General features: G+C 38.7%; 2 protein-coding genes across 7 annotated transcripts in view; one reads left to right on the top strand and one right to left on the bottom strand.

Moving 5' to 3' along the window:
- The first annotated feature begins 1 nt into the window (after position 1).
- COX15 (cytochrome c oxidase assembly homolog COX15) lies at positions 2 to 16,117 on the top strand. Of its 4 annotated transcripts, none has more exons than XM_081268480.1 (9): positions 2 to 192; positions 1,245 to 1,435; positions 2,966 to 3,088; positions 3,572 to 3,758; positions 6,092 to 6,259; positions 9,594 to 9,675; positions 11,541 to 11,695; positions 13,224 to 13,287; positions 14,485 to 16,117. In XM_081268480.1, the coding sequence occupies exons 1-9, from the start codon at positions 103 to 105 to the stop codon at positions 14,499 to 14,501; spliced, it is 1,077 nt and encodes a 358-aa protein (XP_081124606.1). In that variant the 5' UTR covers positions 2 to 102; the 3' UTR covers positions 14,502 to 16,117. The 4 variants fall into 4 exon arrangements, with proteins under 4 accessions (XP_081124606.1, XP_081124604.1, XP_081124605.1 ...); XM_081268478.1 differs by having other exon boundaries at positions 13,174 to 13,287; XM_081268481.1 differs by lacking the exon at positions 2 to 192 and adding an exon at positions 1,548 to 1,608 and having other exon boundaries at positions 1,296 to 1,435; positions 13,174 to 13,287.
- Positions 16,118 to 16,775: 658 nt separating this feature from the next.
- ENTPD7 (ectonucleoside triphosphate diphosphohydrolase 7) overlaps positions 16,776 to 26,559 on the bottom strand; it is a 44,218-nt gene continuing 34,434 nt past the window's right edge. For 2 of the 3 annotated variants that reach the window (XM_081268475.1, XM_081268477.1), the window contains 4 exons: positions 25,626 to 25,711; positions 24,399 to 24,560; positions 17,278 to 23,260; positions 16,776 to 17,101 (listed from right to left, as the gene is read on the bottom strand). In XM_081268475.1, coding sequence (XP_081124601.1) covers positions 23,029 to 23,260; positions 24,399 to 24,560; positions 25,626 to 25,711 — 480 coding nt within the window. In that variant the 3' untranslated portion in view covers positions 16,776 to 17,101; positions 17,278 to 23,028. Of the gene's footprint in view, positions 23,261 to 24,398; positions 24,561 to 25,625; positions 25,712 to 26,559 lie in introns of all 3 variants that reach the window. The other variant, XM_081268476.1, reaches the window with a different exon arrangement.

The raw sequence follows: 26,559 nt of genomic DNA, 5'->3' as shown, positions 1-26,559 counted from the left end.
GCTGGTGTTGCCTGACCCGGAAGTGCTTCTGCTTTCTGTGGCGGAGAAAGGAGTCCGTGGAGCGCTGGCTTGTGCTGCTGGCTGTTGTGCGCTGGTGTAACTATGCAGCGGTTGCTCTTTCCGCCCTTGAAAACCTTGCTGGGGAGCCAGAGTGTCCGGCTTTTGGTGCCTAGGGCGGCGCCTAGAACACAGGTACCGCACCTCCTCGACTCCGGAAGCGGGGATGGGGTGAAAAGGCCAGAATAAAGATAATAGAGCCCCAAGTCATGTTACTTTAGCTCCTTCCATTTCACTCTGCCATTTTATGTATTCAGAGCACCCGAGTTCGGATCCGGACATGCTGCTTGCTGCTGTATGTTATCGGCCAACTTACTTAACTTTTCTGTACCACGATGTCTTTGTAAACAATACCTACATCTTAAGCTTGTTGTGAGGATTAAATGGTTTAATTACACATCAAACATTTAGTACATGGTAACAGCGCAGCACTTTTTACATGCACACTTAATTTTTGCCAAAAAAAAAACCCAAACAGTAATCATAACTCCAATCTACACAGAGGGAATTGAGGCTTAATTCAAATTACTCGTCTAACGGTGTTTAATTAGAAGTAGGAAACTGAACATGGATCTTTTTACTCATAGGGATACAGCCAGAAGAGGGCATGAATTCTCTTAACTGATCATCGTGGGGTAATTATTTTGTGTTAGGAACGGGGGAGAGAAAGATAAATACTGCAAGATTCCTGCCCTGGAGGAAGTCACAGGAAACGGTGTTAGATATAAAGGTAGCAGGAGGGAAAGAGTAAGCCTGACCAGATTCTGCCTTCCAGAGCTCATTGTAATGAAGATATATTAAGATGTTTTAAGGGCTGTGATAGGAGAGGTACAGTATCCTATGGGAGTGACCCATTGCAGAAAGTCTGGGAGCACTTCCCAGAGGAAATGACATATAAGCTGAGATCTGCAGTAGTTAAGCAGTCAGAGGACAGGGTGTGTTGCAGAGGAGAAAGAAAATAATCCTTATCTAGGTGTAGAGTGAAGTCAGAGGCAGGGGCATATGCAGAGAACTATTAGAATGAGGCAGAAAAACCAGTGTTCCACTTAAGAAATGATGATTTACCAGGGCTGTAGCTATGGAGATATATGTGGTCTTACAGCTTACTTTGGCCCAAATTGGGATTGAGTGTGGCTAGGAGCTGTTCCTCATTTCTTTAGTTATAATCTGTCTATCTTGGTCCTTAGTGTGGTTGCAGCTGTGGCATCAGACGCCCTCTGAGGTCAGGGCAGTACAGCACTGTCTCTGAAGTGGCTTTGCAATCTGGAAGGGAAACAGCGTCCCTTCCCTCAAAGGCTGCTGATCGGGTGGTGGGCCGATGGCTCCTGGTCTGCAGTGGAACAGTGGCTGGAGCAGTTATTCTTGGTGGAGTAACTAGGTGAGTAGTTTGCTCATAGTGAGTCAGGTATTTGGGTTTTTAGTAGACACACAGGATGACTGAGGGGAAAGGGACCTTAGGGATCATATAGTCTAGCTCTCTAATTTTACAGATGCAGAAACTGAGGTCTTAAAGAAGGAACATGTCTGATGGTTTTCCCTGCCATAAAACAGGTCAGTGTTTTATTCGCAGGAGCCTATCACCAAGACTAATTTAGGTCTTAAGGGGTAGGTGTGCATTGTTTGTATATATTTTCCTCTCTAGTCCACATTCAAATTTCTCTCAAAACTTTTCACTGTTTGTTTGTGTGAATTAAACCCTTAGGAGTTCCATACATCAGAATTGGTTCATATGCCTTAGTAAGTTCTCTTTAAATCTATGAACAAACATTGTAGATTTAGACTTTCTGTTCCTGATTTGCAGGGTTTTTTTGTTCTCAAAGAAGCCCACATCATTTGTCCTATGGTTATCTATAGTCTGGATTTTGCTGACTGTTTGTGGTGATATTTAACATGTCCCTTCATTCCCTATGTGTCCTGTGAATGACTAGTTGCTTGATCAGATTCAGATTGAGGATGAACGGGCAAAATACCAAAATACTTTATAGGCGATTAGAACATTCATGAATAATAAAGCATTTGTGTAAGTATATAATAAGTATAATTGTTTGCTTATAGATTTAGATGCATTTGATATGTTTTAGTCCCCTGTGATGATGGTGTTGATGATTTGCTTAAACTGTCCTATAATGATAGCAGGTGGGACTCTCTTAAAAGTGTCTTTTTGATAGTTTTAGTTACCTTTGATAGACTCCTTGCTTTCTGATAAGAGAAAATATTCCAGGCCCATTTTGTATAGTTCTTGCTCCTGGTCTAAAATCAGACATCGAAGAACCCTGCCTGACTCCTTTTGGTAAAAATATTTTCTGGTTTTAATAAAGTGTGTATTCCTCAAATTCTGTCCATATTCCCAGTGCCCTTATATCACAATGCCTGATATGTTAATAAGCTATTATGGGAAACTACAACAAATTTGAATATTATTGTCTTTAAATTCACAGAAGAACCTAGACCTGTATGCCTATAACAAATTTCTTTTTCCTGTGTAAATAATGTTCGTTATGACTGAGGATGTAGCTCAGTGGTAGAGTGTGTGCTCAGCATGTGTGAGACCCTCGGTTCAATCTCTGGCACTAAAAGAAAAAGAAAAAAAGTGTGTTGGCTATGCATTTAAGATATATTTCTTTGGTCTGAAGGTTGATTTGGGCTGTCAAGGAAGGCTAGTGAATGAATTAAGGGTGGAGAGTTCAATGAAAAGATTGAGAGAATAAGAGGGTAAAGAAATGGGTACCTGATGGGACCTGTTTCTTACAAATTCTAAGCAGTAGAAGAGAAAGATGTCAAAAGAGGAAACAATGAAACTGTGGGTTTACTTTTAGTGGGGTTAATGTTAGATCTGCTTATTGCTATAAACTCTTTATGAATAATCTAGCTTCATACCCACACTCAAAATTTTATTTCCTATCCTAAGGCTGACAGAGTCTGGCCTCTCAATGGTAGACTGGCATTTAATAAAGGAGATGAAGCCACCTACAAGCCAAGAGGAATGGGAAACTGAATTCCAAAAATACCAGCAATTTCCAGAATTTAAAATGTAAGTATTAGAATCAGGTAAACATCCCACTAACCCCATTCTTCCCCCCCCCCCCCCCCCCCCCCCCGGTACTGAGGTTTGAACCCAGTGTCACTTAACCACTGAGCCATATCCTTAGTCTTTTTTGTATTTTATTTAGAGACAGGTCTTGCCAAATTTCATAGAGCCTTGCTAAGTTGCTGAGTCAAGCTTTGAACTTAGGATTCTCCTGCCTCAGACTCCCAAGTCACTGGGATTACAGACATGTGCCACCATGCCTGGCAGCCATTCGGTTTTTTGCTGACTTAAATTCAGTAGATTCCTTGATCTTTTGTTCAGTTACATTTAGTGAGTTACCTAATCTAAACTTTTAAGTCCAAACTTATCCTGAGGTTGCTGATGAGGAAGCAGGCTCAAGTTTGAGAATCTTTCTGCATTCCATAGGTAAATAAAATCAGAGGGATGTTTCCTCTTTCTTCATTTTTGACTTCCCATTTCACTCAGCTTGAATCACAACATGACGCTGGCAGAATTCAAGTTCATCTGGTACATGGAATACTCACACCGGATGTGGGGTCGAACTGTAGGCCTTGCATACATCTTACCTGCTGCTTACTTTTGGAGAAAGGGCTGGCTTAACCGTGGCATGAAAGGACGTGTTCTTGCTCTCTGTGCCTTAGTCTGCTTTCAGGTAAGATGAATTTAAGATTGGGACATCAGGGAGGCTCCAAGGACCTTCCTAGTTGGTATTATTTTTAAAGAAGTAATCCTTGAAACACCGCAACAATATGGTTAAGAGTATGCATTTTGTATCACAGGCATTAAACCCTGGCCCTGCTACATAGTAGGGCACATTGTCTGACCTTTGTAAGCTATGATTTCCTTATATGTAAATAGGGATAATAATGAGGCCTGTCATTTAGGTTTGCATGGATGGTGTACATAAAACACTTAGTTGAGTGTCTAGAATTGGCTCAGTAAATACCTTTTCATGTGCCACAAAAAGTAGAGTTTATTTCCCATTGTGGTTCTCCTACTGAGTTCTCTTCTCTTCCCTTTGTCTTGCTTGCTTGCTGTATTGGAAAGTGGGATCCCCATGTTAGAATGGCTATAGAAGCAAATAGGAAAACATTTTATGGGATGAAGGATCTTAGAATACAGATGTAGCTGAGAGATAAATTTAAGTATAAATGGTGTTTAAAATCTAGTAAGTGAAAATTATAAGAGGTTATGAGGGGCAAGGGGGAGGGAAAAAAAGGGAGAGAATTGAACAACAGCAGGGGAGGTAGAGAGGGAAGATGGGAGGGGAGGGGAGGGGAGGGGGGATAGTAGGGGATAGGAAAGGTAGCAGAATACAACAGTCACTAATATGGCATTATGTAAAAATGTGAATATGTAACAGATGTGATTCTGCAATCTGTATTTGGGGTGAAAATGGGAGTTCAAAACACAATTTGAGTCAAATGTATGAAAGATGATATATCATGAGCTATGTAATGCTTTAAATAATCAATAAAAAAAAAATCATGTAAGTGGAACTCCTCCTAAGGAAGAGAGTGTTGAAAGACCCCCACAGTTAAGAGGTTAGGTAAAGCCGAGAGCCAAGAAAATTAATCATGAGAGAAGACACTTAGAAGTATTTGGGTAGAAGTATAGAGGTCCTAAGGGATGGTATGAGAGAATCAAAGAAACATCATCAAAATTTGTTCAGGAGAAAGCTATTGGTTAATTTAACTCAGAAGTGGTAAAAATACAATCCAATTACAAGGGATTAAGGAGGTAATAGAAACAGAGGTAGACACTTATAAAAGTTTACTAGTTAACTCTTAAAAGTCAAGTGGAACAAAATGAAAGTAAGTATTTTAGAATTAAATAGACACTAAAAACAGACTCCCGGGGAGGGAGAAATTTAAGATGTTAGGTAGGGTTATGGGAAGAAGAAAGTGGAGGCTGGTGAATCACAGTGTGTGTACCTTCATCTTCGAAATGTCACACAGATGAAATCAAGGTAATTAGAATAGCCAGGTAGCCTTAAAGGGGAAAGAAATGTCCAAAAACATTTCCTGAAGAGTATTTATTTAAAAGGAGTAGTAGAATCCCCCTTCTTTGATCTGGCTTCTACTGGCTTGAGAGTGTGGGGCTGAAAGGGCTGTGTCTTACCAGATATGATTGAAACTGACAGTTGTTTGGTTAATTGAAAAAACCAGTTAGATTAGAAAGTTATAAAATATGATGTATACTGTAGATTTAAACATGTACTTTCATTACCAACTTTTTTTTTTTTTTTTAATCAAGGGCCAATGCCTTTTGACTGGAATTCAATTTCAGAGCTCATAAACTGGGATCTTCCGTTTCATTTTACTTAGAGTGGGAACTTACATATTTACAAAGCAGTTAGATTTGTATGACTTACTCCAAAACTTTTATAATTGTCTTATTATCACTTAACTTGACAGTAATTGTTTTTGGCTGTTGCTTTTTTTTTTGGTGAGGGGGTACCAGGGATTAAACTCAGGGGCACTTGACCACTGAACCACAGCCCTATTTTGTATTTTATTTAGAGAAAGGATCTCATTGAGTTACTTAGTGCCTCGCTTTTGCTGAGGCTGGCTTTGAACTTGCAGGCTGCTTGCCTCAGCCTCCCAAGCCGCTGGGATTATAGGCATATGCCACCGCGCCTGGCTACCTGTTGCCTTTATAAAGTTCTTCCAAGGAATGTAATCTGGTTTTTATGAATCCTTTTTGTTCTGTTTCACTAATTTGTATAATGTTAAACTCCATCAAGTATTTGTAAGGTTTTTCATACAGATAAACTTTTGTGTACTTTGCTAGATTTGGATGATACTTCATTAAAACATTAAATGATGGTTAAGCACTAATGGTGGTATTTGTGGTCTTGGAATGCTGGGTATGTAGCAAGGTATGGAAAGGAAGGGTCAGGTAGGGAGTTTTTCTGATGCTGCACTTAGTAAAACTGCACAGTTTCAACCTTCTTAGATTTGCCTCTTCTTTTGGGGGTTCTAGGGTCTGTTGGGATGGTACATGGTGAAAAGTGGATTAGAAGAAAAACCGGATTCTCATGATATCCCTCGGGTCAGTCAGTACCGCCTTGCCGCCCACCTAGGATCAGCCCTTGTTCTTTATTGTGCCAGTCTATGGACCTCACTCTCACTGCTACTCCCTCAGCACAAGGTCAGTATATGGATTATTACAACATCTGCGTGGATGCTGACAGGGTCAGGAAAATGGAAATTTTGGTTCTAATAGGAAATTGTAAATCAAAATTTAGATTCACTTAAAATGACATCCATCAATTTACCAAAAACTAGATTGTTTTTTGTTTGTTTGTTTTTGTGATGCCAGGGGTCAAATACCACTGAGCTATGTCCCTGGCCCCATTTATCCATTTTTAAATGTACAATCCAGTAATGTTAAATATATTTATAGTATTGTGCTACCAGTCTCCAGAACTTATTTATACCCCTTAAATAACAACTCCCCTCTTTTACCTCCTTCTAGTTCCTGACAGCTATTTTCTATTGCTATTAATTTGACTGTTCTGTATACCTTATATAAGTGGAATAATACATGTCTTTTGTGATTGGCTTATTTCATGTATGACTGTCTTCCATGATATAACATGGGTAAGAATTTCCTTTTTAAGGCCTAGTCATATTCCATTGTATGTATACATTGCATTTTGTTTATCTGTCTAAAGACACTTGAGTTGATTCCACTTTTTAACTATTGTAAATAATGCCACTTTGAATGTGGGTATGCAAACATCTCTTTGAGATCCTGTCAGTTCTTTAGGATGTATATCCAGAAATGGAATTGCTAGATCATATAGGAGCTGAGTAGTGTTTCAACACTGTCTGTTGGAAAGATAAAAGAATGAATTTGGGGGAAGAAAATGAGTACCAACATTAAGATATATCCCAGCCACTTTGACTGTAAGAACTATAGATGTAGGCAATTTATTTTAGAAGTCTGACTTTCAAAGTCAGGAATTATTCAGATGTGGAATGCCTACTATGACAGTGTTTCAACCATCTGACTCCCCTGTGGGGTTAACTGCCAAGTTAACATCTCCAGTCCTTACCTGGGATCCAGGTCACAGTTTCAAATACCCATTGGATGATTCTACGTAAGAATCTTATGTCACCTCAAACTTCACCCCAGAAGGGATAGAGCGTGGAAAAGCAAGGGAGACCAGAACGAGAACTACATCAGAACTTTGGTGGTATACAAGAGCCATATTTTGCGTGTTAAATGGGGACCTATTATTCAAGTCTAACACTATATTAAACCTTAGTGATTTTGGCTAAAAGGGTTTTTCTTTTTACTGATTTTCTTTAGGGAAATTTGTCGCGACACACGACTAAGTCATTCAGGTTCACTCCAGATGAACTGGGCTGGCACGAAATAATCACACCAAGACAGAGAAAATACCTTTTCCTTGAGATTCTTCAGCAACGTCCCCTCTCCTCCACCTCCCACAAGGGAGGCAGACAAAAAAAGAGGAGTAGGACATTCTGAAGCCCCTTTTTATTGAAGGGAAGACACTCTGAGAAAGTTCCACCCCAGTAAGGGGGTCAGGTTTCAGGAGGTTGAGTCTAGCTTGGCGATGTCTTATGGTCAGCAGATTGACTGACATCATGGAAGGCCACACCCATCTCATGTGCTTTGTGGGGATCATAGGCAGAGCAAGCCCAGAGAGGTATCATCAGTCCAGTCCACTCATGTACTCATACTCATAATTCACACACAAACAGCCCATGGCTGGCTCGCTACAGAAATACAAGTGTTTACGTTTTATGCTTTTATTTTAAAACAAGGTAGGACTCTTTGGGACCCTCATTTATGATAGAGGTCTTCAGATAGCACATTCCTAGAGGATATTTTTTTTCTAGTATTTAAAAACAGTGATTATTATATTGGGTTTTGAAATCCCAGATTCACCTGGATAAACTGTTCATGAAGAGAAGTTTGAGGTAACATAGGATTCTAAAGTAGAATCATCAGTAGGTATTTGAAACTAGTGACCTGGATCGAAGTTAAGGACTGGAGATGTTAACTTGGCAGTTATCCCCACAGGACAGGGGAGTCAGATGGTTGAAACACTGTCATAGTAGGCATTCCACATCTGAATAATTCCTGACTTAGAAAGTCAGACTTTTAAAACAAATTGCCTACATCTATAACTCTTATTTCCTGATAACCCATTTTTTCTTTTCAGTCCCTATAATCTGGCTTCCATACTCACCATTACACATACACCCACTTAGACATATACCCACACACCATCTACTGAAATTGAACTCTTAAAGGTTACTGATGATTTTCTAACTATCAAGTATTTTTCCCTTTTTATTTCTTTGTATTCCCCTAATTATAGAAATGATTTGAGATGGTGGTCAATTAATTTTATAGTGCTATGCTGGAGAGTTCTATGGGGCTATTTCAATTTTTAGTTAACTAATATAATTAAAATTAACATTATTAAAATAAACTTTTCACTTAAACTTTATGTTAAATAAAATTAACCTCATTTAATACTAGTCATGTTTCAAGTCTTCATTAACCACAGATGATAAGACATAGCCATCATCATATAAAGTTCTACTGGACAGTGTTGATATACTGTCCTACCATACCTTACTACTAACATATAATTTTTTATATTCTACATTGTAAAGCACTTGAGGGCAGCACTCTGACTTCTTTTTTGTATCTGTATAGTTACCCATTCATAAAGTTCTTTTTTTCCTCCTGTTTTTCTTTTTGTTGTTGTTTTCTTTTTGATTTTTTGGTACTGGGGATTTAACCTACAGGTTTGTACTCCTGAGCTACATCCCCAGCCCTTTTTGTTTTTAGTTTTAAGACAGGGTCTTAAAAGTTGTTGAGGCTGGTCTCAAAACTTGTGATGCTTCTCCCTCAGCCTTCCCAGTAACTGGGATTACAGGCATGCACCACTGTGCCTGGCTCATGAATTTCTTAATAAATATTTGTTTATTTGTATCAGGATTTGGCTATATTAAACTAAAAAACAAATTTTGACCTTACTATAAACACTGAATGTGAGAACTTCCACTCTAGGCATTTTATATAATTTTGATCCTGACCTTATTTGTAAAATACTAAGTATCACACAAAACATGAAAAGCCATGTCATTTGAACCATGGTAAAGCATTTTCCCCTGATGAATGTAAGTCATTCAGTTCTAAACAGATATGTAGTTGAGTACCTTCATGCCAAGCACTAGGCTAGGGTTACTCTACTCAGACAGACAGCAGTTCCTGTTCTCACAAAACTTTCAGGATAGCAGGGAAGACACATGGCAAATACATAATTAAAATTAAATATGATGCTTGTCAGAACAGAATATCTGCTTCGAGTATTTAGCCTAGTAGAGGGTCAGAAAAAATCTGACCTTAAATTGTCACTTGGGTTTGACCTTGGAAAGCTTTGCTGTCTTTCATAGTTCCTGCAGTTCAGTTTATCTGAATGATTTTCTTTCTTTAGTTGCCTGAAACCCGCCAGCTCCTGTGGTTGAGACGTTTTGCTCATGGAACAGCAGGTCTCGTGTTCCTTACAGCTCTCTCAGGTAGGATTCTTCTCATCAGAGATGGCCTGTTTTCATTATACTTTCAAGTAGAATCTCTTGTCTGATGCTTTGCCCCTTCTTCCTTTTCACACCTTTCTATCATACCCACCATCTTTATCCTCTATTTTCTGTTCCTTCCTTCCTCCTTTTCAAAAATCCTGCTATCCAGTCAGTTAAATAAAAATATTGTTTATCTGCCTAGATCCAGACTTCCCAGGTTCAAATTCTGGCTTTACCATCTATGACCTTCCTAAACTTGGCAAGCTGTGGAACCTCTCTGGTCTTCAGTGACCTCATCTATAAAATGGAGATGATAGCTCTAATATGAACAATATATTTGAAGTACATACAGTAGAACCTGGCATATAGCAAAGTCTACAGAAGTGTTAGCTGTTAATATTATGGAAGCATCATTGTTATTGTTACAGTACACCAAGATGGCTCAGACAAAAGGCCTGCCCTCCAAGACAGTCAAAGATCGAGAGTGCTCTGGGGCAGAGAGACCAGTACAGTTTTTAATTCTTTAAATCACACCTCCACCTTTACCTCTCTCACTGTAGAACTGTACTATTTTAACAGAGGAATCAGTAGCCATCTATGGTTATGAAAACTTAAATTAATTAATATTAGATAAATTTTAGAATTTAATTCTTTTTTAAAAAATATTTTCTTAGTTGTTGATAGACCATTTATTTATTTATTTATTTATTTATTTATGTGTGATTCAGACCCAGTGCCTCTCACATGCCAGGCATATGTGCTACTGCTGAGCCCCAGCTCCAGCCCCAGAATTTAATTCTATAGTCACACTAGGCACATTTTGTTGGTTAGTTTATTTTAGAGATGGGGTTTTGGTATGTTGCCACACTGGCCTTGAACTTCAGATCCTCCTGCTTCAGCCTCCCAATAGCTGGAAGTATAGTTGTATGTTACCACACCCAGCCATTCACTGGCCATTCTTTGAGTACTCAATAGACATGTGGCTCACATCAATTGCATTGGATATTGTAGAAATAGGATACTTTCCCTTATCACAGAAAGTTCTATTGGAAAGCCCTGCTCTAAAATGAAAATAATATTGATTGAATATTTTTTTCCAACATGAGAGAATAAATTTTAACTTTATGAATTGTATTCACAAAAATGAGGACTGTGATCCATATTTCCCTAAATCATCTTTTGATGATGAATAATGGATCAGTCATCCACTAATTCAGATGCCCTCTTTATGTGTTTATCCAAGATTTAGTTTATAAGTTTTGGGGGTTTTCAGATCTCTTATGTTTATCCAACAAACATTTATCAAGCACTTGGGGAAGACAGATAATGCAGAATAAAAACCATGTGTCAGATAGTCTTCAATGCTGTGAATAAGAAAAAAAAGAAAAAGGCAGAATGAGGAGATATGTGAGGTAGGAAAGCACAATTTTGTATAGGATCATCAGAGGAGATCTCTTTGGTAAGGTGACATTCGAGCAGAGACCTGAGGAAGTTAGGGAGATTATTGGGAAGAACATCTCCAAAAAGATCAGCATACTCAGGTGGGGACAGGGAAGGTATCAGAATCACTAAAGGAATCCTTCCAAGTTGATATGCCTCTCCAGCCAGAACTTGAAGTTCATTTCTGTAGGGGAGACATGCAAGAATCTTGGGGCAGAAGCAGGCAAAGGGTACAGAGCTGCTGTTCAGTTCCTGTGGTGATTATAATATATTCCCTGTTTGAGCCCCTATTATAGGTCTTTCTGTTATTCTACGACTTGACCCTTTATCTGACTCTGGGATAATAGGCTTTTTTCTGTATCAGAATTAATGTTTGGTTTCTTCTTCCTCTCATTTTAATAAATCTCATTTACCTTGGAACACAGGGGCTTTCGTGGCAGGACTAGATGCTGGACTTGTTTATAACTCCTTCCCCAAAATGGGAGAGTCCTGGATCCCGCAGGACCTCTTTACCTTTTCCCCCATCCTGAAGAATGTTTTCGAGAATCCTACCATGGTGCAGTTTGATCACCGGGTTCTGGTAAGTGTAGAGGTGGGCTGCAGATCACAGGGAGCCTTGGGAAGGCTTTGGAATGTCTGTGAAGCAGTGACGGCAACAGTCAGAAGACAGGGCAGAAACTGTATTTCCTATTCTTTTTGGAAGAAATTCTGGAACCAATTTTCTGATTTTTTATCGTGATTACTCACACCCCTTCCAGGTAAATTCTAGCTTTCCAGATATTGCAAGCTTCTTAAAGTTCAAATATGTTTTTTACCACCTGGAAAATGATAACCTCCCTCAACCCTGAATATACCTACAGACGTTTCAGCAGTCATGAGATTGAGTAGAGAGGGCAGAGACTGTGATTGCTGAGTGCATAGCTGTCAAAGAGCCCCAAAGAGCAGAAGCTTCATCAGCACTTTTTGGCTTAAGTTATGATAGATTTTGAAGGCCTGCCATGGACCATATTAAGATTGGCTTGGCAGCCTGGGCATGATGACTCGATACATTAAGGAGACCTGAGAAGCAGTTATTGTGGCATTGATGCAGGCCTGAGTGCCAAGGAACAAAGCTGTATGATGGGAGATGGATTTAAAAAGAATAGTGAATCTGATCTGAGGGAGGTTTTAAAGGAACAGAGTTAAGATTGGCTTTTAGGGATAAAGGTGAAGAAAGATCAAAGGCAATTCCAAAGTTTCTTCTACAGCATGCTTAAAACAGGACCCACAGAAATGGAACCATTGGAGTGAGCATGGAGCTAGAGATAGGAGATATCATATGATAGAGCCATGTTGATTGTGAGGTGATGGTAGTACATCCAGAAAGAGGTCTAGAGGACTCAGATATCCAAGAACTCTGGGGCTAGAGCATGGTACCTTGTGTGGGTTCAGTCCCCACTTCCAGACAATATTTTGGCATAAGTAAAAATCTGGTTGTAATTATCATTGTGGACAGCTCTGAAAAGGAAAAGGAAAATAGATGTAGAAATAGAAACATCTTAGATGTAGGAGGACGACCTTATTCAGTGTTGGACCTTTGTTCTGAAGGGTAGGAATGAAAATGAGACTTTTGATCTTGTTTAGTGCCAGCTGGCAATACTACCACGTCTTCTACTCACGGCCCTGGAAAACAATAACCCTCATGTGTTGGGGTCAGCCTACTTTAAATAAATATATAGGATTAGTGATAAGATTAGGAATAGGTTGCAAAGATTATTTAAAAAGTGAGGGTCACACCTGGAGGACAGCCACATGGGAAAGTGCATAAGATTGCTGAGAGTGTGTGTATGAAATGATACACCCAGAAACTTGGGAGTAATCCTAGGTAACACTGACATTTAAGTTGTAAGCAGAAGAGGACCATGGAGGAAACCTGAGGAGGAATGATGGGGGTGGAAGTAGAGTGTGGTTCTCTGTGACTCACACAGGAAGTATTTCATGGTTGCTTAGTGGTCGAGGAGAGACACATAATGTGAGTGAGACTCTAGCACTTGTGATAAGAGTCTTTCGTCCCCACAGGGAATCACTTCAGTCACTGCCATTACAGCACTCTACTTCCTCTCCCGAAGGATCCCCCTTCCTCAGAGGACCAAGATGGCAGCAGTGACTCTGCTGGCTTTGGCATATATGCAGGTATAAATTACTTTTTGGTCTGGGTATCCTCAAAACAGTTATAAAGGAAGGTGATAGACTAGAAGAAAATATTTTTAATATTTCTAGCAGATTTAAAAAGATTAATGATAAGAAAATAAGTAAAGGATATCTATACCCTGTTCCCACAAGAGGAATGATGAATGGCTAATAAACATGAAACATTCAGTGATTGGAGAAGAGCAAATTAAAACAATGAGTACTATTTTGTGCCTGTCAATTTAGAAAGAAATGAAGTTTTTTTTGTTGTTTTTTTAAAAGGGAAGATAATCGGTTTTTGGCATGGGTGTAGGAAAATGGATACCTTCAAATATTCTTAGTGAGCACCTGAATTTGTAGTTTTTTTGGTTTTGGTACAGATTGAATGCAGGGGCACTTAACCACTGATCCATAACCTCAGCCCTCTTTTGTATTTTTATTAAGAGACACGGTCTCACTGAGTTGCTTAGGGCCTCCCTAAATTGCTAAGGCTGGCTTTGAACTCGTGATCCTCCTGCCTCATGCCTCAGCTTTCCAGTCCACTGGGATTATAGGTGTGCACCACTGCACCCAGCTTGTACAGTTTTTTCCAGAGGCATCTTGGCAATATCATTTAAAATGTTAGGCATATAATCCTTTGGACCAGAAAACTGACTTCTTTGTGTCTGCCATAGAAAAACCCCATTGCACAAGCATCTTTGTATAAGGAAGGAAATTCCTTATAGAATTGTAATGATGGAAAAACTGGAAACTTTGTATAAGGAAGGAAATTCCTTATAGAATTGTAATGATGGAAAAACTGGAAACAACCTGGAAAACCATGGTACCTCAGTACCATGGAATACTGTACAGCAGTTTAAAATATCTCGAGACAGATTGTTAAGTGGGAAAAAAGTGACAGAACAACATATTAACAGCACAAAACTGTATCTCTATAAAGGTATAAAAGAAAATACAACTGTGTAGAAACTGGTAACTACTTTTTAGGAACTACGAAGGAGTAGAGGAATAACTAAGGGAAATTCTAGGTTTATTCTCTTTGAATTTCTTTCATTTTTAAGTATGCTTGCTTGTGAAATTTAAAAATATGTATATTTTTTAATGTTGTGATGGGAGAATGTGGAGGTTTATGTATCTAGTTATCCAAGCCCAGTCATTTTCAGTCTTTGTAGTTACTATTTTTTTGTATTTTTATAACAGGCAGGCTTGGGCATTAGCACTCTGCTGATGTACGTTCCAACTCCTTTGGCTGCCACTCACCAGTCAGGTTCCTTGGCTCTGCTCAGTGGTGCTCTTTGGCTCATGAATGAACTCCGAAGAGTCCCAAAATAATTCTCAGAAGATCAACTTCCTAGGCTTGAAACTACTTGTGAGAGATCATCAGAGAGCACAGAACTTGGCTTTTCTGCAAGGATGATTTTGGATGCCAACTGGTTTCCAAATTGGTCATTTAAAACTCTGCCTGTTTTGAGACAGTCACTGGATCAAAAATGTCGTTAAGTATGATTGCACCCAATGTTCCTTTTTAAATCTTACTTTTCATATTGAAAAGTAGGATAATCGTGTAGAGAGAAATATCTTGCCATTTGTGGCTTCTTAACAGACTGTTTCAGTTTTTCTTGGTTTTGGTAATCTTCTGGTTATAGGTACATGATTTCTGTGTCCTTGTGTTCCTATGTCCTGCCCTCTGGTAGAGGTCAGGCTGGTGGAGATGATAGTCATAGACTCTAGACTCCAGCTAAGGGGTTAAACTGCTACTGAGTGCTGGCCTATTGCTAAGGTCCAGCATTGTCAGATGTGTTTTTAAAAGAAGCCACATACCTGGATTTTTATGTGAAATTTTTTAGTTAAGTGTTGAAAAGTCATTTCAGGTTTTCAGAAATGTTTTGCAGGCTTAACAAGTTTGGGATCCATCCATGACCTGAGGTTGCCATTTGCAGTTTCTGAACTAGATGATCTCGGTTCCCTTTCAACTCAAATATTCTATGAGTTTTAATGGGACTTGTATTGTACCATTTTCAAACGTTTTTAGCAGAACAAAGATAGGCAGACTTTGCGAAACTCCTGGACCCTTGTGGGCTTAAGCTATTACTTAGACTTGGTCCTGAACTTCTTTTGCATTAGAATCTTTTAAAAACCTCAAAGCCCAAGACTAATCTAAGACCAATTAAATCACATCTTCTGAGAGTTTTTTAACTTCCTCAGGTGATTCCAATGTGCATATAAGCTTGGGAACCACTGACTTAGGTCCTCATAGCCTAGTTACCTTAGGAAGTTCTGACTAGCTTATTCCCATTCCTTCTGAATTTCCACCCTGCCCTCATCTCATTTAATCTGCTATGTTGACCCTATTAGTGTGTGGGTGTGTCTTTTTTGGCTACTGGGGATTGAATTTAGGGGCACTTAGCCACTGAGCCACATCCCCAGCTCTGTTTTGGATCTCACTGAGTTGCTTAGAGCCTCACTTTTGTTGAGGCTGGCCTTGAACTTGAGATTCTCCTGCCTTAGCCTCCTGATCCTTCTAGATAGAATTCTTTAATGGGAACTGCGGTCACTGGCCCAGATTCCCATACAATTATCTCCTTGTCAGCAAACCCAGCTTGTCCTTAGTTAATAACTGAGACACCAGAAGACACAATGATCCAACTCAAAGAACTATATGCTAATCTTTTACAGTTTACTACAAGAAAAGTGACAACCCAGGAGTAGTTCAAATCTCAGATGTTTTACTTCATTTTTCTTTTATTACAGATGATGAGTAAATTTGGAAAAAACATATCTGATATTTAGCTATATAACTGCATTGTGCTATTTATAAACAGAGATTACCTTGTTTTTTGTATTTGTGATTCTCAGCGCCATCAGACAATGAACCGAATATTGAATGAATGAATGAATAAATGCATGCATGAATTAATGGGAAACAAATGATTACTGATTGATGTCCCAAATGCCTCTTTGGAAATAGTCAACACATATGTATAGGATTAAATGAATTTCCCTAAATATTTTAAAGGTCCCAATAATTGTTTTTAAACCTGAAGAAAATTAAAGGACATATGTTCATCAGTCAACCAGAGTATTGTGTCTTTAACCCATATTGACATATGCTGTCCTTTGTGGTAGGGATGATTAGCAGCTGCCTAAAGTGATGTTGGTTGCAAAGAACAATGCTGATGATCATGGTTTTAGGATAACCAGTTTGCCTGCAGATATCCTGTGGACCTGGGACAAATGATGAATCATTTGGGCATATATACCACATATGCCCGTGTCCCTGCATGGGGTGACTGCATCACCACTCTAACACACATTGTACATTTTCCTCAACACTGACTGACTTAATGAGAAATTTAAGAATTATTCAGCAAAACTTTCTTAGTTAATGTGAAGCATTAGAAAAACATAGTTTTCACAGCCCCCCAAATCAATGCAATATAAGCAGCCTTTGTTTTATTCATGTGGAATATCTAATTGTGGATCATAATAAAAAGATGCTTTGGGGCACACTCCACAGAGGCCATTCCTCCAGGTAATTAATGGAGGTAATATAGCATTTACCTGAGAGCTTCAACTAAACGGGAATTGTGCAATGAGAATTTTAAATACAATGAAACAACAGAAATCTAAGTATTTGGGGCCCTGCTGACAGAGAAAGGCTTATGAAACTAATGAGGGGCAGAGTTCATAGGCAGGGCTGCTTAGGAAAGTACCATGACTACCTGAGAGAGTTACTAGATTTGAATCTGGAATATCCCTCACAGCCCATGATTAAAGGCTTGGTCCCTACGATGGCACTCCTGGCAAGTGGTAGGCTCTTGGAGAAGTGGGGCCTCATTCAAGGTCCTTATGTCTTTGTGGGTGTGCCCATGAAAGGAACTGTGGGACTTGAGCTCCCTTGACTGCTTGCTGGCAATGAGGTCAGCAGTTCTGTTCTACCACATACTCTTGCCATGATGTGCTCAAAGCAAAAGGGGCTACTCCAACGTGGACTGGAATATCTGAAACTGATCCAAAACAACCCCTTTATACGCTAATTACCTCAGGTATTTACTTATAGTAAAAAGCTGATTAACACAAGTGGTGGGGGAAGAATGGTGAGCCACTGGAGGGACTAGTAGTGGCTGCCCTACTTACAAAGGACAGGCTCAGGAACAGACATGTCTTCAGGTTGCCTGAGGTCACATGTGCATGGCTATAAACATCCTGTGATTGAGAACATTTTTTAGCTTTGGTATTTATGAAAATGGGAAGCAATGATTGATTATATTTTTAAAATGAAAGCCCTTATAGTATGAGCAATAATTCAGTTTTACAGATAAAAGGACCCTCTTATTGCTCAGATTTCTAAGAAGCAAAATGGTCAGCTGGTATATTATGCCTTCTTTGTCCCTTTAATAACAACAGTATCAACAAACTGGGAAATAATGAAATATTAGGGCAAAAGGGAAATGTGTAAAAATGCAAGGACAGTCTGTTAACATATTAGAAGAGGAGAAAGTAGACAAAGCAGGCTTAAGATAAAACTTTAACAAGACACCTGCAAAATAAGGAACCAGAAGATTAATGGGATACAAGGTACTACAACTTTTCAATTTAGATCAGATCCAAGTTAAGCGAGACAACCAAGGAGAACATCACCTAAAAAAAGTATATATTTCAGCAAAAATGCTGCTATTCTACATTAATCAGAAGTATCAAAACTTAGTCTTGAGTTTTCATTTTTTTTAATGGTGACTTTTTTTATAACACCCTACAAAATCCTCACAAGTTTGACAGAAGCATATTACCCCAATGGCAAGACTGAAGCTAGCATTTAATGTAAAAGCCTAATTTTGGAGAATTTTTTTAAAAAACTTTGTTGTTGTAGATGGACAGAATGCCATTATTTTATTTGTTCATTTATATGTGGTGCTAAGAATCGAACTCAGTGTCTCACACATGCCAGGCAAGCGCTCTGCCACTGGGCTGTAGCCCCAGCCCTGAAACATCCATTGCTACTTCCTACCCTAATTCTTAATTCCAGCTGAAATGAAGTTGTATCACATACCAGAGCAAAAAGGAAAATTTAGACACTAGTTCTGAACTAGTTTGAAAAGAAGTTTACCAACCAAGAAAAATAATAAAAACCACCCAGCACTATGTTCTTTGTTCCATAAGGAAGTCTGGAAACTGCCCAAGAATTACAACCAAGTTCTTAATGAGGTAGATTTGGTAGGCATTTATATCTTCATTTGGATTGTAATCATCATATTAATTGCTTGGATGCTGTGGTTAACAAAATTGTGCAAAGTAATCAAATTGTTTAAAAGAAACATCTAAATTTTAAAATAAAGAAAAGTAAAAATATATGCAGTGGAAACTTGGCACTATTTCTTTGAAAGTATATTTCTGAGAGTGAGCAAAGAAGTAAAAAATGAGTATCAGAAGCCTTTATAAAGATCTGGCACAGGGGCTGGGGATGTGGCTCAAGCGGTAGTGCGCTCGCCTGGCATGCGTGCGGCCCGGGTTCGATCCTCAGCACCATATACAAAGATGTTGTGTCCGCCGAAAACTAAAAAATAAATATTAAAAAATTCTCTCTCTCTCTCTCTTTTTTTTTTTTTTTTTTTTTTTAAAGATCTGGCACAGTTAGTTGCAGCCAGCTGTACTAAAATAGGTTCTACTAAAATACATTTGCAGAGGGCTGGGGATGCAGCTCAGTAGTAGAGCACTTGGCCTAACACATGCAAGGCATTGTGCAAGGTGCCCAGAACTGGAGCAGCAGTGAGACCGACTGCAGAAAGATTCCATCAGTGAGCATTCTTTTGTACCTGTCAAAATGATTGGCAGGGAAAGAATGGAGAAACTTGGTATCTAAGAGGCTACACACTGTGAATTTACCCATGACTGTTGTGGGCCTCAATTTAAACATCAAAAAATCAAGGGGGGTTGCCCGGAAGACCTCTGAAATCCCAGCTTCATCGTTCTCATCATCTGATGCCTCTGCCATGTTATGATGCAACAAAAAAACAGCAGATGTTGGTACCATGCTCTTGTACTGCCCAGCTTCCAGAACTGTGAGCTAAGTAAATCTCTATTCTTTGTAAATTAAAAAACAAAAACAAAAAGCCTTTCATCTGTAATTTATTTATAATGATTGCTACTGGAAGTCCCATTCCCATCAACCTTAATGTCAGGGCTATGGGTAAAATGGGATGCTCTTTAGAACAGCCTGGTCCTCTAAACCAAAGGCCAAAATCCTCTTCCTGAAGTCATGTGACTTTTTTTAAACCTTGTCTCCTGACTAGTTCTTTATCTTGTCATCTTGTTTTATGAATGAAAACTGAACCAGAGAAAGCAAGTGAAATTGCCTGGAGTAATCTGTGAAAGTAAACTAAAGATAGGAGTAGCATCCAAACTGGCTATTCATTAAATACAATGTTCCTTCCCTTAAATCACGCTGTCCATTTGTCTCTCACCCAACAGAAAACAAAATACAAAACTAGGAGACTGTGGGTTAGCGGGAGGCATCTGTTCAGGTAATACCAGTAAGAAGCAAATATGGATGTGACAGCAAATGTTAATGTCGTAGGTCAATCATTTCAATAATTACTAACTAACACTTAAATGTTAAAGGAAGCTCTTAGGCAGAGAACAGGGAGGGGTAGAATACTTCAGATGACATTTGGAGAAAATAAATACGTTAGTAGAAAGTGAATAAAATTTTCTAGGCCAAGGAAAAGCAATTCAAGGAGATGAAGTACAGAGAGAGGGTATAATTTGCCTTAGAGTTAACTGCAACTAAATGTAATGCCACAGAAGTGGGTATTAAACACATTTTCAATATGCTCTAATGACAATTCATGGAAAAGTGATGGGTTATTCCATCATAAGTCGAATAAAACATCAATACGATAAGCCACTGACTCCAAAGTTGACATCTGTGACCTGTCTCAGTAATAACAAAAGTTCTAAAACAGCTCAAGTTCATTATTGCTATTACAAAGAACAACTGTAAGATTCAAAGGAACCACTGGAATATGAAGTTTAATTATCTTCACAAGGAAACCACTCAAACATGCAGAAGTACAAATAAGAATCCTGAAAGAGTGCAGGTTAAAAGAAGATAAAGGGTATGTATGGCAAGATCAACTTCTGCTCCTATAAGCAAGAATATTTCACTGTGAGGAAGCAGTATATAAGTAATTGGCCTTCAGCAAAGAATAAATGGCTTCTGTTTCTAGCTAATGGATTTCATTTAAAATCTACTAATTGGGAGCAATGGAAGAAGAATAGGAACCAATACCAAAAGCAAATACTCAGTTCTTCTGAAGTATAGTATAATAATTTTTCCTTCTTATTATTGTACTATGGAATTTCAGGAAGTCTTATTCATGATAATAAGGATAAGCCTAGATCCCATAATTTTAAAATAATAAACAGGCTATAACGCACTGAACAAAAACTAATAGAAATAAATTAAGAATAAGAAATATTTTTATATTCAAAAAAAGATAAATGTAGGTATCCTGAGATTCTCAACTATAAAAAGAATATAGTAATATCAATGTGTAAGGTTATGGTAATGATTAAAAAACATACATAAAATTTCTTAAGAGTGTCTGGTAATACTAAGTGCTTAATAAATGGCAGCTGCTTATTTTTACAACCAGGATGAAGAATAATCTCACTATTAAGAACTTTAAGGGCTTGGGATGTGGCTCAAGCGGTAGAGCGCTCGCCTGGCATGTGTACAGCCCGGGTTCGATCCTTAGCACCACATACAAACAAAGATGTTGTGTCCACCGAGAACTAAAAAATAAATATTTTTAAAAAAGAGCTTTAAAATTGGACTAGTCACTATGTTCCTGCTTCAACTTCAGTTTGAGCACACAAATATGATTACTGTTCAATCACATAGATTTTAAATATATCATTGACTAGATCTCCCAAGAAAACCCAAAGTAGTATTTGGAATCAAGGTGGAGTTACAGTTAACCTAAATAGGCACTGGCTAGCAAAAACATTTTGACATGATTTTTAAGGAGCATTCGTAAGGCAAGGGCTCATTCACAGGGCATAAAAATAAGAAATAAAGAAAATCAAGGCAATTAAGAATTCTTAAAAATTAAAGGAAATTGCTGTGACATAATCCCAAATGAAAGGAAAAAGATATTTTCAAAGGAAATGGTCTTTGCTAGATTCATGTTTATCTAATTAGAAAACAATTCAAGACTTACCACCCTTTCACCTACCAATCAATCATAGTATACTTATTTGTAGGAGAATCTTAATTTCATCTTCTCTGTTCTGTGAAGCACCTAATTCCTTACTACTCCTAGTAGGGAATTTAGTTTAAGAGATCCATTTCCATTCTTTAAAGTCAGAGACCATTTTTTTTCTCTTCATTTAATTCTAGAAATCAAAGGCAATGAAAAGAAAGTTTCTTTAACCCCAGAAGCATATTTGTGGACTAGACACTTAACAGCTAAATATAGAAGGTAAAGCATAAAGAAGACTCAGTGGGGAAAGGCAGGAGGTGATGAAAAAGAAATGTTCCTGCAACTGAAAGGCTAAACATGGAGGAGAAGCGAAGCTCCTGAAGGATAGTGGATGGAAATGGAATTGTATGGCTTTCCCTCTCACTAATGGAAATTCTATTTGTGACTGAGCCACTCTTAACAGAGGTTCTGCAAGCTGCCATGTGGCTTCTGAGCAGATTAATCTATTTTTCCCAAAGTGTAGAATTTGCTTTCTTTCAGATATTCTGAGTCAGGAATTGGGAAAATTTCTATTTTTCAAAAAAAAAAAAAATAGTAAGAGCTTTGAGTTTATTGCCTTTGCCCACTCACATGATGACAACCTCAATACATTCCTTCCCAAACTAGATATTGATCTGAGTAATAAAATGAAGGAACTCTTGAATTCTCCCTATACATAAAAATATACCTAGGGGACAATCATTCATGAAACCAGTCAAATTCAGGTCCTCATACCCCACTAGTTTCTCCATCTTAGAAACACACTTAAGACTCAAAAAATAAAATTAATGCCCAAACAGCCTGTGAGGCACATAGACAAGAACAAGAGAAAAAAAAATTTCTATCCTGGTCAGACCAGCCATCAGATAAAATATTATAAAATCTTCAATGGGCCATCCATTTAGAAGAGGTTCCAACCCTTTAAAGTCATATTCTAACATCAGCAACATTGTGAGGAATCTTGGATCATATCCACAATGGCTTCTTTGTCAAGTAAGCAAGGAAGTTGTATCATTTTGGTTGCCTGGAAATTCATATCTGGTCCATTAAATTGCAAAGATCTTGGATCCATATTAAAGGTTGTGGATCTCCACATAAACAATATCTCTGTTACAGAGAAAGAAGGGGCTGCTGCACTTGCTAGAATGTCCCCAGCTTTGTATCAGATGCTCCAAGTTTGGTTTCAACCAGGCTTCCAGTGTGCCCAATGCCAAACTTCATGCTTTAGCAAGGGGAAAAATGGCTAGATCCAGGAACACCAGACCTCTGAGAGCATGCTTGGTCCCCTTGTTAGCACCAATGTCTTGTCACTTAGTTCCTCACAGACTAAATAACAACTTCTCTCTGAGAAGAGGACCTGGGTACTAAGAAGGAATTAAAGTGGAAATTAAAGTAGAAATTCCAAGGTCAAAGCAGCATCTGAGATCAGTACAAAAAAAGTGAAGAAATTCAATGAGCAGCAACTCTGGGGTACTCAAGTTTCTCCAGTCCTGGTCCATCCTCATGGCCCCACCTGTACCCCAATCATCGGCACCACCTCTTCAATCCACAGCAAGTCCAATGGAGCTGAGGCTCGAGTTTGTCGGTGGTGAATTCGGCGGAGTCGTAGAAGGTACAGGATGATGGCCAGTAGCACCACCAAGATACAGGCAAAGAAGAGATAGTGATTATAGACAAAGGAGAGACGGAACCAGCTACCATGGGTTTGTCGGACACCTTCCTGCCGAAGATCCCTAAGGAAAGGTGGAAAAAACTGTTAGTTTCAAAGAAAAATGTTTGTTCTGATCAGAAGGTGTTACCCCATTTATTCCATCCACAGAAACATTCTAAGACAATCCAACCAAGGAAACAGAGTGTCTAGATCTTTTTTTAAAAAGTTGCTACATTTCCTTAGGAGCTAGCGTACCTAAAGAAAGCTGTTTCCTGACCATTATATTATAACCTGGGGGAAAAAAGTAGTCTAGTGGCCTGGCCAGAATAGAAGCCACTCTTTGGTCATTCAGATACTAGATCCACTTTTTGTTTTGTTTACCCTGTAGTGTTCTTCTGTTTGTTTTGTTTTGTTTTGTCTTTTAATGTGAATCTCCAAAATGAAAGACTTCATATACAATATGGATATCTGCCTTTTATGGACAAATGAGACCAGGCAAATGCTCAGGTAGCAATTCTGCATGACAGTCACCAGCACTTTAGTTGGAGCACAACATCTGGTTCCCACAACCCCCATGCAACCCTCTTCCTTCAATTCTATTAACTGTCTGGTTCTTCATGGCATTGAATTTAGAGGAACAAGCACCAAAGATTAAGAATTTATCTGAAATAGTCCAAGGGAAAGAGTATCTAAAAATTGTCCTTACAGGACATAAAGGCAAGGCACTGAAATGCCTGCCACAGCTTGAAGAAAATATACCTCTTATTAAAGACACAGCATGTCCTTTGTTCTAATTCTGAACCACCAAATATCTAATAACACACTCTCTGGAGTGATTCTTACTCATTTTGGAAGCTTGCTCTGGCCACACAGCCTCCCCACCTTCTCTAGTCACATGTTTTTCAAAGTAACTCGAGTAACATTCTGGTTCATCAGTGAGCATCTTAGAATGGTTAGTAAGAGCTCAATCCTAAAGACTGATTTGTTGTTGGTGAACTAATAAAGCTGACTTTCTGAAATGGCAAAGATAGGAATGGACTCTAGCCCAATAATTTCCAATCTTCTTTCTGTTTCAAATGCCTGATTAGAATAAGGAAGTGGGGGGGGGTATAGTTTTGGGGATGTGGAAATTGGGGGGAGGGTCACTGAAGAAATTTATCCTAAGCCAACAACAAACATTGTCTCTAAGCTCAAGGTACCAGCTTGGTTGGTCTATTTACCTGAGTGGTAAGAATCGAGTTTTATACAGAATGGCTCCCAGCGTCCACTGAACCTCTCGGTCATACACCAGCTGGGCTGTCCGCAGGTTTGAGTAGTCGTAGGGAAAGTGGAATCCTTCATGCAGGACTTGGTACATCCAAGCTGACTTAAAACACTGATATCTGAGTTGTGATAAAAAAACATTAAATAAGTAAATAAAAAGAATTATAACGCTTTCCTTTACGATAAGCCATGTATGCCCACTGGATGTCAATAGATCTACCTCTCCCAGATTCACCTTCCTCACCTCTAGGTGAATCCAAATTTTAATTTATCTTACTACAAATGATGCTGTGGCTGGGTTTCTCTTTGTTTGTCTTCCTACCTTTCCTCCTTCCTTTCTTCCTTCTTCCCTTCCTCCCTTCCTTCCCACCTTCATTTTTTCTTTCCTTCCATTCCCATCTTCAGAGAAGCTGTTGAAATATCTACAAATGTAACTGTATGCTCTCTAGGATTTGCTTCAAAATAATTCAGTTGTAAGAAGCAGGTAGAGGAAGGAAGACAACACTGGCCAGGAGTTAATAACTGTTAGTAAAGAAGTGGGATGATAGGTGCATGGGAATTCATTATACTATTCTATTTTTGTTTGCATTTAAAAGTTTTGAACATTTATAAAATGGGAATACCAATGACTCAAATTGGCACAATGCCGAGAGTTATTAAAGCTGGGTGAAAGTTACATGTTACTATTCTAATTTTCTGCATGTTTGATAGTTTCTATGATAAAATGTTTAGAATAAAAAGAACTGCCCTTTTGATATCAAATCACTTGGAGAAAACTCTATTTTTTACTTTTACTTACTTAGCTATCAATTAATTTATTTAGCAGAACTGTGCATTAAACTGAGGGGTTCTCTACCACTGAGCTACTTCTCCATCCCTTTTTCTTTTTTATGTTGAGGGGCTCACTAATTTGCTGAGGCTGGCCTTGAACTTAAAATTCTCCTGCTTTCATCTCCCAAGTTGCTGGGATTATAGACATGCACCACTACACACTGACAAAACTCTATTTAGTAACCCCTGGTTGCCTTTGGCTTTGCCCTAAAACCTCAGAAAATCAAAATCTGAAATAATCAAATTCTCCTTCAACATAAAATCCAATCTATACTATTGTTTGGTGGCTCTCCATTATAATCTGCCATCCATATTCTAAGGCCATATCTAAGATGAAATAAAAAATTACTTACTTGAGTCGATGCTCATCTGCATGTGAAGAAAAGAGGCCATTCTTGAACCTCTGAGTTAGTACTGACCAAGCCATGCCACAGTAATCCTGGAACAACCACAGAGAAACAGTACAGCATGAAATAGGAGGCAGACTCCCTAATGTCCCCAGGCACCATTGCTCTACTCCGAGTTACCTGTGAGCTACTAGCTGACCCAGGAAATGGCATATTCATTCACTGAACACTGTGCCAAACCTCTCTTTATTCCCATTGCCTCCAAGTCTAGTATAAAAACAGTTTGAGCTGGATCCTGAACCTCTTAGGCTTCATAGAGTTAAGGTTAGGAGAAGGAAGAGCAACATCAAAAGCCAAAGGGAGCTTCACTCTACTCTGCAGAGCTGACATGAGGAAAGAAGACAGCTGGGGCAGAATGGTCAGAAACCTATCACTGGCCTGCCTCCACGTTGTGATTCTCACCAAAAGAATTATTTCTTTTGGTTTGTTCAGGGAACAAACATTTGCTGAATGTCTACTCTGTGTTATGTGCTATCCTAGGTGCCAAGGGATTGAGCAGTGAAAAAAAGAATTCCTGTCCTCATGAAGCTTACCTTTTAATAGTAAGAGAAAAACAAACAAACATAAATATATACATGCACGCATATACAGTATGTAAGATGACATAAATGCTCAGGGGACAAACAAAGCGGGAAAGGGCAGAGAGTCATATGGGAAGAGTTGTAATTTTGGAAAGGGTGGCCAGGAAATTTGGGACTATAACATCTAAGAGTAAAAAATGTCAAGGAAAAAAACAAATAACCCAATCACTAAATGGGCCAAGGAACTAACAGACATTTCTCAGAAGATGATACAATTAGAGAAATGCAAATAAATACAGAGTTACTCTAAGATTTCAAGAAGGGGAAAGGGAGTAGGAAAGATAAAGGAATAAGATGGA

Source organism: Spermophilus citellus, assembly GCF_964194105.1.
Source record: "Spermophilus citellus genome assembly, chromosome: 15".
Classification (NCBI taxonomy): Eukaryota; Metazoa; Chordata; class Mammalia; order Rodentia; family Sciuridae; genus Spermophilus; species Spermophilus citellus.
The sequence above is the reverse complement of the archived record's forward strand: the minus strand, read 5'-3'. Positions and strand labels throughout refer to the sequence as shown.

Excerpts from the sequence above, each read along its gene's own strand:
- COX15 (XM_081268478.1), top strand. The coding sequence starts at position 103 with ATGCAGCGGTTGCTCTTTCCGCCCTTGAAAACCTTGCTGGGGAGCCAG. Across the intron at positions 3,759-6,091 it reads GTGCCTTAGTCTGCTTTCAG|GGTCTGTTGGGATGGTACAT; the intron begins GTAAGATGAATT and ends TGGGGGTTCTAG. Across the intron at positions 9,676-11,540 it reads GTTCCTTACAGCTCTCTCAG|GGGCTTTCGTGGCAGGACTA; the intron begins GTAGGATTCTTC and ends CTTGGAACACAG.